General features: G+C 43.9%; 2 protein-coding genes across 2 annotated transcripts; one reads left to right on the top strand and one right to left on the bottom strand.

Annotated features, from left to right (window-relative positions):
• The first annotated feature begins 638 nt into the window (after positions 1 to 638).
• On the top strand, positions 639 to 6415 carry LOC125531367 (BTB/POZ domain-containing protein POB1). Its single transcript, XM_048695781.2, has 7 exons — positions 639 to 1015; positions 1886 to 1951; positions 2237 to 2325; positions 2395 to 2458; positions 3747 to 4026; positions 4106 to 5017; positions 5991 to 6415. The coding sequence occupies exons 1-6, from the start codon at positions 763 to 765 to the stop codon at positions 4911 to 4913; spliced, it is 1560 nt and encodes a 519-aa protein (XP_048551738.1). The 5' UTR covers positions 639 to 762; the 3' UTR covers positions 4914 to 5017; positions 5991 to 6415.
• A 994-nt stretch (positions 6416 to 7409) lies between these two features.
• Positions 7410 to 8058, bottom strand: LOC147986428 (uncharacterized). The gene has a single exon (XM_087540046.1). The coding sequence runs from the start codon at positions 7962 to 7964 to the stop codon at positions 7536 to 7538; it is 429 nt and encodes a 142-aa protein (XP_087396172.1). The 5' UTR covers positions 7965 to 8058; the 3' UTR covers positions 7410 to 7535.
• Positions 8059 to 13338: the final 5280 nt, after the last annotated feature.

The raw sequence follows: 13338 nt of genomic DNA, 5'->3' as shown, positions 1-13338 counted from the left end.
AAATTATTTTGAAATTCCTTCACATTTTTGGAATGTCCAAACAATTTTTGATAAGAGGAACAGTTTTTGAAAATCTAAACAAAATTTGAAATTTTTGAACAAAAATAAATAATAAAAGTAAATTTTAAAAAGGCAAAAACAAAAAAGAAAGAAAAGGAACATTCTCTAAAACTTGTGAAAAATTTGAACAAAAACATTCCAAACACTTTTTGTAAAACAAGAACATCTTTGGAAATGCCCAATGTTTTTTGAAAAATCCAAACAATTTTTATGGACACAAACATTTTATAAAATTTTGAACCTTTTTGGATACACGAACATATTTTGAAATTTCCGAACAATTTCAAAAGAAACGAAAAAAGAAAAAAACGAAAAAAGGAAAAGAAAGGAGAAAAGAAACAGAAAACGGAAAAAAGAATTTAAACAGAAAAACATAAAAAAAGAATTCCCAAAACCGGCTGCCTCGCTGTGGGGGAGTGGGCCGGTCCAATTCTCGAGCCCGTTGGGGGTGGCCTGTGCGAATTCTCGACATTTTGACGCAGTTAGCGTCAAATAAGATTTTCCGTCGAACGCCTGCGGTCGGCCCATCACAGGCCGCCGACTCGACTTGGACTTCTCCAAAACAAGAGGACGCGCCTCCTCGGGAACCCGCAACGGCCGTATCCACCAGCACACCCGCCCCCTCGCCCCCAAATCGAAATCACCGCTCCTCTCCTCGCCTCGAGAAATTAGGGTTTACGCCCGGAGGAGCTGGCGGAGGCTATGGCCGGCGGGGAGGAGAGGCCGCCGGGGCTGGCGCCAGGGGTTGCGTCGAGTTTCGAGTTTGCGCTCAATTCCGCGGCGTTTTCCGATCGAGTTCTGCGCCTCGAGATAGCGGCCGAGGATTGCGAGGCGCCGTTCGTCGGCGAAGGATCGCCCTGCGACTCGCCGCGTAGCATATTCGAGACGGGGCTCGGCTTGGGAGGTACCTCGGCCAAGTCGGTGCGACCTCGCAAGCGCCGCAGACAAGACGACGGTGCGTAGTGTGTGCTCCCCTCTCCCCTCTCCTCCCTCGCCTTCACTGTGCAATTCTTCTTTGTTTGCAAAGAAACAAATGTTCGGGTTTGGGAATTGGGATACCAAAAGTTCGCAAGCAACCCAAATGTTCAAACACTCCCAAGGTTCGAACCCCTTTGATATGTACTCTGCATTATCGTGGACTAGGGGGTGTTTTCTTTCTGTGAGGGAAGTTGATAGTAACTACTTGTGGCCATTCTTGATTGTTACTAGAATGTAGAGACACTCCTGTTGTAAAAGGCAAACCAGATGTCGTATTGAATGATGGCACCTTCAGTAGATTGACATGAGAATCCAGCTTGTGGCCTTCCCTGCTATATCGAGTTAGTTTATTGACATGTCAGACCCAAAGATTGACCGTATATTGACACGTGGAGAAATTTTGTGTCCATGATTAATTTTGTCGCCATTTCTGATTACTTGATTAGTAAAACTCAAATGGGGGAAAGCAGCGAGTGATCAACTCCCCTTAACAACTCAACTGATGCAACTATTTAGGTGTTTTGGTCCTTTTGTTCGAAGTTATCACTCGTGATAAAATATCAATTTGTCCATGGCACACTCATATTTGTTTCGCCATCCTGTTTGAGTTGATCATCGTACTGTAATGTTTTACCATACCATTTGGTTATGCATTTAATTTCTGAATCATGAATCACGTCTAGGGGAAGTAGTCGTTTGCGGTTTTGATAAAAATCTTGTCTCAGAGGTTCTCATAGTGACACCTAAAAGATTAAATCTATGTAATCATCTGACGTGTTTAGTTAAATCCATGTAGCCACTGTGATTCCTGACGAAGCGACTTTTCTTTTGTCATTTCCATGTGCAGAATCTGCACCTCGCAGCTCTGAGGTTGAATCAGATGGAAATAATTTAGCTGTCATTGGTGAACATGGTACGACAGCTGCAACTTCAACCGTTCCTTATAGTGATGGTTTTAAACTTTTAACCTTTCTGTTATATATCAATTTGTCACAAACACCTGCAAGTTCAACCGTTCCCTTTTGTGATGGATTTAAACTGTTATAACCGTCCTGTTATATATCAATTTGTCATAAACAGTTGCAAATTCAACGGCTCCCTTCAGTGATGGTTTTTAGCTTTTAGCCTTTCTGATGTAAACTAAAATATTTAATGAGCAAACATGACCTTTTATCTCTCTGATCTTGGTATTTCGTAGGTGATTCCACTGGCAGACCTGTTTTAAGAGTAAAGCATATTCACGTCAGCTCCCTGCTACTTGCTTCTAAAAGCCCGTACTTTTACAAGGTAATCGTCAGACCTTCTGAAATGCATCTTCTATAGTCAGCAGGCTGAGCTTAACTTTATGCTCTTTAGCTCTTCTCGAACGGAATGCAAGAATCGAACCTCAAGGAAATAACACTAAGGATTATGGACTATGGTAATGTGTCAACTCAACTCATCTTGAGCATTCTTTCTTTCTTGTGTAAAAATGTCTTCAGTGCATACATCCCCCCCCCCCCCCCCCCTGGACCCCCTTGGACAGATTGCATAACCTATTTAATCCAATTTGGAAGAAATCCTTTTCCCCTCATCATGCAAGCATCATATGGTATCAGAAAGCGTAAAAATGAATTCACTGCCGCACTAAATTTAAAAAAAATTGTGTAGTGATTAAAAGTGCATTACTCAACAGGGTTTGTTTGTAAATGGTGCTTGATCGAGTCTATGATAGCGGTGCTATTACAGTCATATTTAGCTATAGGCCTGTTGAAAAGTACATGACTTGGCATAGTTTGTTTATAGATGATGCTTGATCATGTCTATGAAATCAGTGCTGCGACGGTCATATTTTGCTACAGGTCTGTTCTATATTGCAGCAATAAATAGTTGATATGGTACCGTTACAGCTACTTAATTTTACTGTAGAAAGCCTTTTGTGAAGTATTACTTCAGATATTTCAAGGCGTTTCAACTGAAACTCAAATGCCAAAACTACTCGTAATTCATTGCTATAAATTCTGAACTGTCAATGTATTCCTTATGGTAAATTTTATTACTCCCTCCGATCCAAATTAATTGACGCAGCCTCTTTACAACCTCTATAATGTTGTATAGAGGTTGCGTCAATTAATTCGGATCGGAAGGAGTAGATCAGAACCTAGGTGATGAGGTTGTAAAATGCCAAATTTCAGGAAGAAATAAAGGAATTGGCCCTCCATATTTTTACTTATGTCAAAGTTGTATCAGGTCAGGCTAGGTGATTAGGAGATAAGTGCCAAAGTTTAGGAAGAAATTAGAGGAAAGGGCCCTCATTAATTTCATGTGAATTTGTGATGACAGTGATGTCTGAATGTTGTGAAGTGAAGTATGAACTGCTAGCAACTTGGTTAGATTCTACAGTATAGTAAACTAAGGTGAAGTGTTCTGTCTGCGCTTGGATGTATTCCTTCTTATGCATTTTGTCTAATTACTACTGCAAGCCTGTCGAGACATTTATGCAGTGTATCTTTATGGACGCTAGCTAAATTAATGGATGCAGTTGCCCAAGTTGAACGATTTGGGTTTTTGGCGGCAAGTTATATAATTAGCATGCTTCCCTTTTCATGGCCATACTAGTGTGCACATAAAAGGATTAATTCTAACACAGTTAGCTGTGCCTTTTGTTGCATTTCTGAACTGAACTATTGTTAATTCATAGTACTTATGTTTTCACTTTACTTGGATAGAGGATGAAGCCTTCCCAGAGCTTTTGCACTTCATTTACAGTGGAACAATTAAGACAAGCGATCCTGTCCTGGTTCTCAAAGTTATGTGTGTTGCTGATAGATTTGAGGTTGTCGATTGCATGAGCTATTGTACCCAGCTGTTGATTAGTCTACCCATGACAAAAGAATTAGCTTTTGTGTATCTTGAATATGAGTGCTCAGTCCCAATGTCAGATGTCCTTCAGCCTGTGAAAGCAGCAGCCCAGGAATTTCTGGCTGACAAGTACAAAAACCTGTCAATGTGAGTTATCACATTTTTGATAAATTTGGCATTGCTGTCTTGATATATGAACTGGATGTTTAATTTGATCCTGTTTCAGGTCTGAAACTGAGTTTCTGGAAATGCCACTATCAGGAATTAAAGCTATATTCTCAAGCAACAACTTGAAGGTTTTTTCAGAGGACTTGGTCTTGGCTTTTCTGCTCAAGTGGGCTCTTGCCAATTACCCAGAAACAGTAGAAAGGCGTAGGATCTTGATCAACCATTTGCTTCCAATGGTGCGTTTCAATCAGATGAGTTGTGGAAAATTGCGATGGCTTTTGTCTTGTTCGCATTTGGACGCTCGTCATTCTGCATATATTGTGGCTTCAGCTCTTCTGTACAAGTACAGTTCACCACACAGAGTCCTTCCTGCCATATCAGATATCCATTGCAGTTTTTTGGAGCGGACATACAAGCACAAACCAGTGAAGACCATTGAATTGGAGCGTCCCCATAACCGATGTATTGCTTATATGGATCTCAAATCTGAGGAGTGCAGCAATCTCTCTCCATCCAGAAGTATCAGGTCACAAGCATTCGACTTTGCAGGGCACTCCTTTTTCCTCATTGTACAGCGCACTGTTAATGCTCAACTGGGGATTCACTGTTTCGGACTGTATTTGGCAGTCGAAAAAGGAGTATCAGTGCCAATAACCATAGAGTTCAAATTTGCAGCGAGAACAAAAGCTGTTGGTGACTTTGTGTCTAACTTCAGACATATCAAGACATTCACCAGCGAAAGTAATCAACTAGGATCCCGAGATCTCTTTAACATGTCCTGGGGTCAGGTCTTTTCTGAAGCAAGTCAATTTTTACTTGATGACATGTTATATCTTCGAGCTGAGCTGACTGTAAGGCAACCTTAGTCCCAGACCCCACTCAATGACAATTCTTGATTTTATCTGTTCTCTGACCTGCTCCGTAGAGAGGACCTCATCAACATCGTGATTTTCCGAGTTGGGTACACCAGGTGAGAATTGCACTCCTATTTAGCAGTACCCGTAACGTTTGTTCTGCCGTTGCAAAATGGAACTATGCCTTTTCTCTTTATATGTACATTCGCCACAGTGCTCACATGACAAATTATTGGAATTGAGGAAATAGCAGTTTGACTTGCTTGTCTGATGTATTGTGTTTGTCAGTTTGCTGTGCCGGTAGCATGTGATATTTCAAATGCTTAATGGGAAAATACATGAGAGTTATAATGTGATTGCATAATACCGTGTACTAATTCATGTATTTAAATTATGCTACATAAGGATAAATGAACATAAGTATTGTATTAATCTATTCAATTGGTTAAATACGCAGTTTATAGGGCTGATCACCATATCTGTCTTTGAATTAGTTGGTTTATCAGTCTGTGGTCCGTGTTCAATCATCCCGTTTGATACCTTTGTCTTGTGTTCGGGTTCAAATCATGCGCTGCCAGTGGCATGCTGCTGCCTGTAGTGGTTTAAAGTTTGCTGACAGTTAAAGATAGATTTATACTGATTCAGAAGCTACCGACAGGCTAAAAACACTTATGTTCTGTTCCTGTAGCTGGTTTCATGATGTAGAAAAATATGAACTGTTCATGATGGCTAAAAGCACTTTTGTTCTGTTCTGTTCCATACTCAACCATGAGAAATATGAACTTGCAGAAGCTTATTCTATCATCATGTAAAATCTACTCATTCTACCATGATATATATATGCTGGTGCACTGGGCAATCTTAAATGCCGAGCTGTTTCTGAAATAGAATCTTCTTTGAGTTATCTTCACATGTGTTCTCACGTGTAGTATATGCTCTAGCGGCCATTGTGCTGTATGATATTGGGTTTTGAGGAAATTAGTGTTAGTATATGATAATGTATCAGTGCTCATCTTCTGTGCACCACCTCCTGATCCTATGACTTGATTATTTTGCTTACGGTCTCTGACCTCTATCACTTGGTTCCAGGGCATGGCTGACCGAGGCTTCCATATCTTGATGCTGAATAGGAGGCAAGTATAGGATCAGACAAGAAAGCTACCCTCTTCACCTGGGACAGTAGCGTCAATGCGTCCGCAGTTTTACTGTAGAGTGATGGCTTGGCAACGATTAGCAGTTTACCTTCGTCTCTCTGAACATTTCGGACGGTACAGTGTGTACAGCTTCCTCCAGAATAGTACAGTAGCTCTATTAAGGAAAGGTGCCAAGTGATGCACTCTTGTTCGCCACTTCACATTTGGAGTGCTAGGAAACGATGATGTTTGTTGTATAGCGTTTTTGGAGTCTCGGAGAAATTAAACTCGATGTAGCTTTCAGGATGAATTTGTGCTGAAAGTGCCGATATCCCCACTTTTTTTTTGGTTGTTGATTGCTGCATTCTACATCCATGTTGATTTTTTTATGCATTTTGGTAGCCAGATTAGCAGTTTACTACTCCCTCCGTTGAACCGTCTTGTTGAATGTTATGTGATCATCCGCGAACCATGCAGGATTTTTATTTTTATTTTGAAATGAACTGGACCATGCAACCTTGGATACGCCACATGCGGCACGGCAGCAAAACCAGCGGAACCACCGAAATGCGCACGGCATGTCATAGCTGCGCTCTCATGTCGCGGCCGCGGTGGACAGTGGCTCCGCCTAGAGCCACACACGGTTGCACGTCCGCTGCCCAAAATGCTTGCCTGGAGACTCGGCCAGCACATCGACGCTGTGCCAGCTGACCGCACGCATAGACGCGCGTCCCGGCTAGCCCCCACCTGCATGTCAAGATCATTCCTAACACCTTTGCTTGGGTAAGCTCTTCCAAATCCGACATGGGCAACCGGAAGCGTTGGCTCCGCCCCTTTCTCCTCCTCCTCCTCCATCGTTGTGTTCGACGCCTGCTCCTCCTCTGGAGACTCCCGAGGAAGTGGCTGCAATCCAAGCGGCACGCTGTGCCCATCTGCAGCCGGGGCTCCAGAGTGAGTACAACGTAGGTGGTTATCCGCTGTCAGGCCAGAGCTGCGAACGACGAACTACGAGAGGATGGGTGTGTGGGGACGCGAAGGGGAGGGAAATGGGATGCGGCTAGGATTGGGGGTTGCCGCCCGGCTTAAATAGTCAGACTTGGGCCCTTCGGCGGCGCTCAGGAGCGACACCACGTGCCATGAATGCGTCCACACCATCCTCATCGAAAATCAGAGGATACGCCCGGCTGTAGCTCTTAGGAGAGAGTGAGTTACACCGAATAAGAAGGATAAGAAGGACGAAGATTTCAACACGCCGTGCCTAATCAATTTGTCAGTAAGTACAAAGCAGACAGTACATTACTTGCCATGGATCCGATGGTGAGATACAAAGAAACTTGTCAAACACGCAAAGACAATCAATCCCAGCACAGAGCACACGCGAGCTATAGAAGCAACTAAACAAATCGATCGTTATAAAAAAAATCGATTTCTCACAAGACTAGCGAGCCAACTGTCGTGTTAAATACAATACAATAACCCTAGTTAACAAATTACAAGAACCCTAGATTAGCGGCGGGCATGGCTCCTCCGCGGGATCCGCCCGCTGACACTGGGGAATTTCCACCGTGGCCTGGCCGAAGAGCGCTGGGAATTCCTGCTGCAAACTGTCGATAACATCCTGGGGTAGCCCCTCTATCATGTGCTCCAGGTAAGAATCCAACTGGTCCTGCGGCAGCAGCTCCGGCAGCTCCTCCATCGGCATGAGCTCGAACTCGAATGGGCGCTCGTCCTGTTGCTTCACGATTGGAAAATCCTCTTCTGCCCGCTGCTCGAACACTTGTTGCAGCTCGATCAAAAAATCCTCTGCTGCCCGCGGCTGGAACGGGAACTCATCCGGTTGCATCTCGTTTAGAAGTTCCTCTTCTGTCTGCGGCTGGAACGGGAAGTACTCCTGTTCCATCCCGACTGGAATCCAATCCTCTTCTGCCATCGAGCCGGCCGCTGCTTTTGTTTTCCCTGTTTGTTTGTTGAGGGAATCGAGCCGGCGGGGGCTGCTTTCGTGTCGCTACGCACTAGTAGCTGACTAAAACCTCGTGAGATTGAGATTGGGAGCAGATCGGGGGCTTTCCCGGGTATATATGGCGATGGTTCCTTTCCTTTCCCGTTTCCGACATGAGACCCAACTGAGCCGGTACGTGCACCACGCGCCAAACAGGCTTTTCCTTGCACCATACAATCGTATCCGAGTTTGCCTGTATTCCTTTCGCCAAACAGTTTTCTACGTGCACCACCGTTCTCAATTTTCGTTCACAAATTCTAAAAAGATATTCATGACTTTCAAAATATGTTTGTCTTTTCCAACCTTTATTAAGAGTTTCAAAAATGGTTCTGAGATGCAAAAAATGTTTCTGTTTTCAAATTTTGTTCACAAATTCAAAAAATGCTTGCTTTCTATAAATGTCTGGGAATTTATAAAATGTTCTCACTTTTCAAATATTGTTCAGAAGTTCACAAATATTCCTGTTTTCAATTTTTGTTCACAAATTAAGAAAAGATTACAATTTTTCAAAAAATGTTTGACTTTTCCTAATTTTGTTTGGAGTTTAAAAAATGTTTATTGATGCAAAAAAATCTGGATTTTCAAATTCTGTTCAGAGTTTCAAGAAATGATCCCATTTTCCCAAAAGTACCATGTTTTCAAAAACTTTAACATTATTAAATTTGTCAAAATTTGCAAAAATCTCCCTTTTAAAAAAATCATTCAAACATATTAGATGTTTCCAAAAAACACGCTTTAAACAATTGTTCACAAATTTGAAAATGTCTGTGTTTAAAAAAATATTCACTTTTCTAAAAAAAATTGCATTTGAAATTCCCCAAAAAGAAATAGATCTTTTGTCGTTGATAGTTCTTACATACTTGCATTCTAAATATAGCCACCAATCTCATCTTTCGAGTGGAGAGGTACCCGCGTTCTCCACTAGGAGGTCCCTAGTTTGATCACTATTGCGCGCAATGGGCTGGGTAAAAAACAACCCACCCCGTCCCGCCGAACTGGGGGGCGGCGGTGACGGGGTGGGGCGGCTGGGTGTGCTGGCTGTTGATGGGAGGAAGAGAATGACATATGAGTCACCGACCTGCAGGCCGGAGGGAGGAGTAGGCGGACGTCGCGCGCGTCCGCCTCATGTTCGCGCAGACGCATGCGAGGTCCATATTTAGGCCTGAAATGAATTGCCCGGCAGACAAAAAGTGGATGCGCATCTATTTGGGTCAGTGCATTGGGCTGGTTTTTGTGTCCGTTTTGATCCAAACGAACACGAGCGGACGAAATGGGTCGACATGCTTGAAGTCGCTCTTACTACATGATCAAAGCCCAATCTAACAGTCAAACGCCTGCGCTCGGCCCATCATAGGCCGCCGACCCGACTTGGACTTCTCCAAAACACGACAACGCGCCTCCTCAGGAACTGAAAATCCCTAACGGCCGTATCTACCACCACACCCGCTCCCTCCCCCTCCCCCCAAATCGCTATGAGAAACTAGGGTTTACGTGATGGAAATATGCCCTAGAGGCAATAATAAAATGATTATTATTATATTTCCTAAATCATGATAAAGGTTTATTATTCATGCTAGAATTGTATTGACCAAAAACTTAAATACATGTGTGGATACATAAACAAATACCAGTCCCTAGTAAGCCTCTACTAGACTAGCTTGTTGATCAAAGATGGTTAAGGTTTCCTAACCATAGACATGAGTTGCCATTTGATAACGGGATCACATCATTAGGAGAATGATGTGATGGACAAGACCCATCTGTTAGCTTAGCATATGATCGTTCAGTTTATTGCTACTGCTTTTTCAATGTCAAATACATGTTCCTTCGACCATGAGATCATGCAACTCCCGGATACCAGAGGAATACCTTGTGTGCTATCAAATGTCACAACGTAACTGGGTGATCATAAATGGGTTAATTATCCTTTTACCCTCATTGGTGTCCATGTACTCAGTTTTGCCCTCAGATGCGAATTGTGCTCAGTTTTGCCCCTAGTCCGTGCGCACCGACTCGTTCCGTGAACTCTGCCGTCTCCGTCAGGTCAACCTTTTGACTCGGACCTTACAGGCGGGACCAGGCGGCAGAGACGACCAATTTTATTCAGACCGTTGCACGCGTGGCTTGTGGGACCCGGCAGAGAGCCGTTGGCGGGTGTGCTATATAAGCGGGCGACAGCGGCGGTGACCACGGCGACAGAGAGCACGGCGGTGACCACGACGAGAGAGAGAGCACGACGGTGGCAAGCTAGCTGTGGAGGGCGCGGCGGTGGGAAGCTAGCTGTGGAGGGCGCGACGACGTTGAGATCCCATTCGGCTCCGAGCTCCATGTCTTCCTCAAGCTCCCGCGCCACCTCACGGATGCAGAGCCAGACGCGTGTGGACATGCCTGTCTTCGTCTATCCGCGGTGTCGGGCGGGCGCTGATCGGAGGGTTTCTCACACACCGAGGAACCATAATCGTACGTTCTACGTGTGCAGCGAGAATGGGGTAAGAATCGGGGAAATTGCACCATTTTCATGGTCGGGATCTTTGAGCAATGGGTTGATCTGTTTGGTGTTCATGCAGGTGACATGCTTCTTTCTTTGGGTCGATGCTCTGGCCAAGACTCTGATGAATGAACTGCAAGAAGAGCATGAAGAATGGTTGCGCATGCTACCACGAACGGCAGTGACCGCATCACGAGCTCCGGAAGAAGAGATGGAGGGCGAAGCACGCACTGGCAGAGAGCTAGCTATTGAGCTTAGGATGTTGAAGAAGAAGGTTAGGAAGCTTGAAGATCAAGCACTACCAATACCCATTTGCAAATACTTTTGTGCATTTGTAGGTATGGTAATCGCACTGGTTGTAATGTTGAAAATGTATGGAAAGGCATGAATTATGGAGGAATTTGTAATCTTGAAATTGTATGAGAAATTCACCTAGTTTAAATGTTGGTCAAAGTTGTTTAAATGTTGAAAAAAAGAGAAGAAGTGACCAAAATTTAAATATGTTGAAAAAAGGAGAAGAAATGAGGAATTAAGAAACTTTTGATCAATGAAATGCAGCTCTCTGCTCTGCCTTTCTGTCAAAAAAAAGGTTGCTCTTGGGCCAAATTCAAAGCGTAGAGCCAAGTGCAGGCTAGACTAATGGGCCAACTACATCCAATTAGGCCCATTCGGGGGTTCTCTTGCGTATTTTTCTATTTTCTATTCCGATTTAATTTAGGCAGTAAATCATAATGCTGAAACTTTTTGTGGAAGCTAATTGAATTGTTCCAGAGCCAAACAATTAAGGTTAGAATTTTTTTGGAGCTGTTAATTAATCCAATTCAAATACACCGTGATTTAAATCAAAGACCAAAATGTCATGGAAAATGTGCCTCAGCTCTGGTAGAGGTTTACACCTCGTTCCAAAATAAATGAACATTTTTTAAGGGCATTGCATTGAGAGAAAAATAATTTGTCTAAAAAATGAAGGATGGAAAATGCACAAAAAATTGGTGTGGCTGGGGACTCGAACCCAGGACCGCGTGGGTTTGTGGTGTTTAGGGCTGCGCTGGTAACCGCTAGGACAGATGGCAAGACTTTGACATGGGTAGGGAAGGAAGGTATACATAGTGAGACTGTGAAATTTGTCAAAAAAAATAGTGAGACCGTGAATGTTTGCACACGCGTGAGAGTGGTTTTCCTTTGTTTTGCACTGAAATTCTGGAGGGTTGGAAGGTTGAAAACATATGTTTGCACTGCCACATGATTTTGGTTAGAGTGACACTTGGTTTAGGGTTAGAGTGGCACTTGGTTTAAGATTTAAAGGGAATAAATTTGCATGTTAGTTCATGACTTATTTTTTTGAATGAAACAGAGGGCTTCTCACCCCCTCTGAATTTCATTAGGGTTTTCATCACAAGTTCTCGAACTTCATGACTTGGTTTAGGGAAGAAATGATATGTTTGAGCACGGACATTTTTTAACACACATATAAACCCTAATAACTTAGATAATATGCAACACACCGTACCATTACAATAATAAGTTCACGGACAGTTCACGGACACATGACGAAACATGACACGACATAGAAAAGCAACAAAATAAAAAACGAAACATGACGAGCTTGACTCCGGGCTTGAACATCTTCTTCTTTACCTCCTTCTCCACCTTGGCCGCGCGCGCCCCTTCAACACCATCTTCATCTTCACACCTCCTCCTCCTCGTCGTAGGGAAGGGAGTGCATCTGGCCTGGAGTGGGGAAGATGCTCTCGTAGTTGGTGTAGATGTTGTAGACGGTGAAGAAGATGGCCTCACAGCCGCACCAAAAGACTTGGCTGAGGAGCTCGCGCGCGTCAAACGAGGTGGTGAAGGTGACCGTGAGCAGTAGGAGGATGCCGCCGCGGTCACGAACTTCGTTGAGGGTGAACATCCTCGGCGAGCCCCGTGGGAGGTGGGCATAGCCAGCTCTGAGGAAGGCGCGGGTGAGTTCGACGGAACCCCTCCACCTTGAAATAGCCCACACACGGAGCTCCCTCTCCACGAGCACGCCCGGTGGGTAGCGCAGCTCCGGCACGACAGGCGGACGGTTGAAGGTCGGCCCGTTGAACTGCATCTTCACTTGGTCTTGCTTGGGGAGGGCTCGGTCGCTTGGATGTTTGAAGTTGGAGAGAATGGATCGGATCTGGCTTGTGGGTGGGAGAGAAAGAGAGGCACCCCATTTATAGGCCTATGGATGGAAGAGGAAGAGATAAAGGATGAGAACGGTGCGTGTGTGAATCCGGACGCGTGTGTGTATCCGGACGCGCGTGTGTGTATCCGGACGCGCGTGTGTATGCATTACGTTTTGCACTCTTAAATTTTTGCACGAAAACGATGCATGGGGCGCTTGCGTGCATCTGAATCACTGCATAACTCTTTGATCGAGCGATGCATATGACTCGCTTGAAGGAAATATGCCCTAGAGGCAATAATAAAGTTATTATTTATTTCCTTATTTCATGATAAATGTTTATTATTCATGCTAGAATTGTATTAACCGGAAACATAATACATGTGTGAATACATAGACAAACAAAGTGTCACTAGTATGCCTCTACTTGACTAGCTCGTTAATCAAAGATGGTTATGTTTCCTAACCATAGACAAAGAGTTGTTATTTGATTAACGGGATCACATCATTAGGAGAATGATGTGATTGACTTGACCCATTCCGTTAGCTTAGCACTCGATCGTTTAGTATGTTGCTATTGCTTTCTTCATGACTTATACATGTTCCTATGACTATGAGATTATGCAACTCCCGTTTACCGGAGGAACACTTTGTGTGCTACCAAA

The sequence above is a fragment of the Triticum urartu genome, chromosome 2A (assembly GCF_056163025.1).
Source record: "Triticum urartu cultivar PI428250 chromosome 2A, HENAU_Tu73, whole genome shotgun sequence".
Taxonomy (NCBI): domain Eukaryota; kingdom Viridiplantae; phylum Streptophyta; class Magnoliopsida; order Poales; family Poaceae; genus Triticum; species Triticum urartu.
The sequence above is the reverse complement of the archived record's forward strand: the minus strand, read 5'-3'. Positions and strand labels throughout refer to the sequence as shown.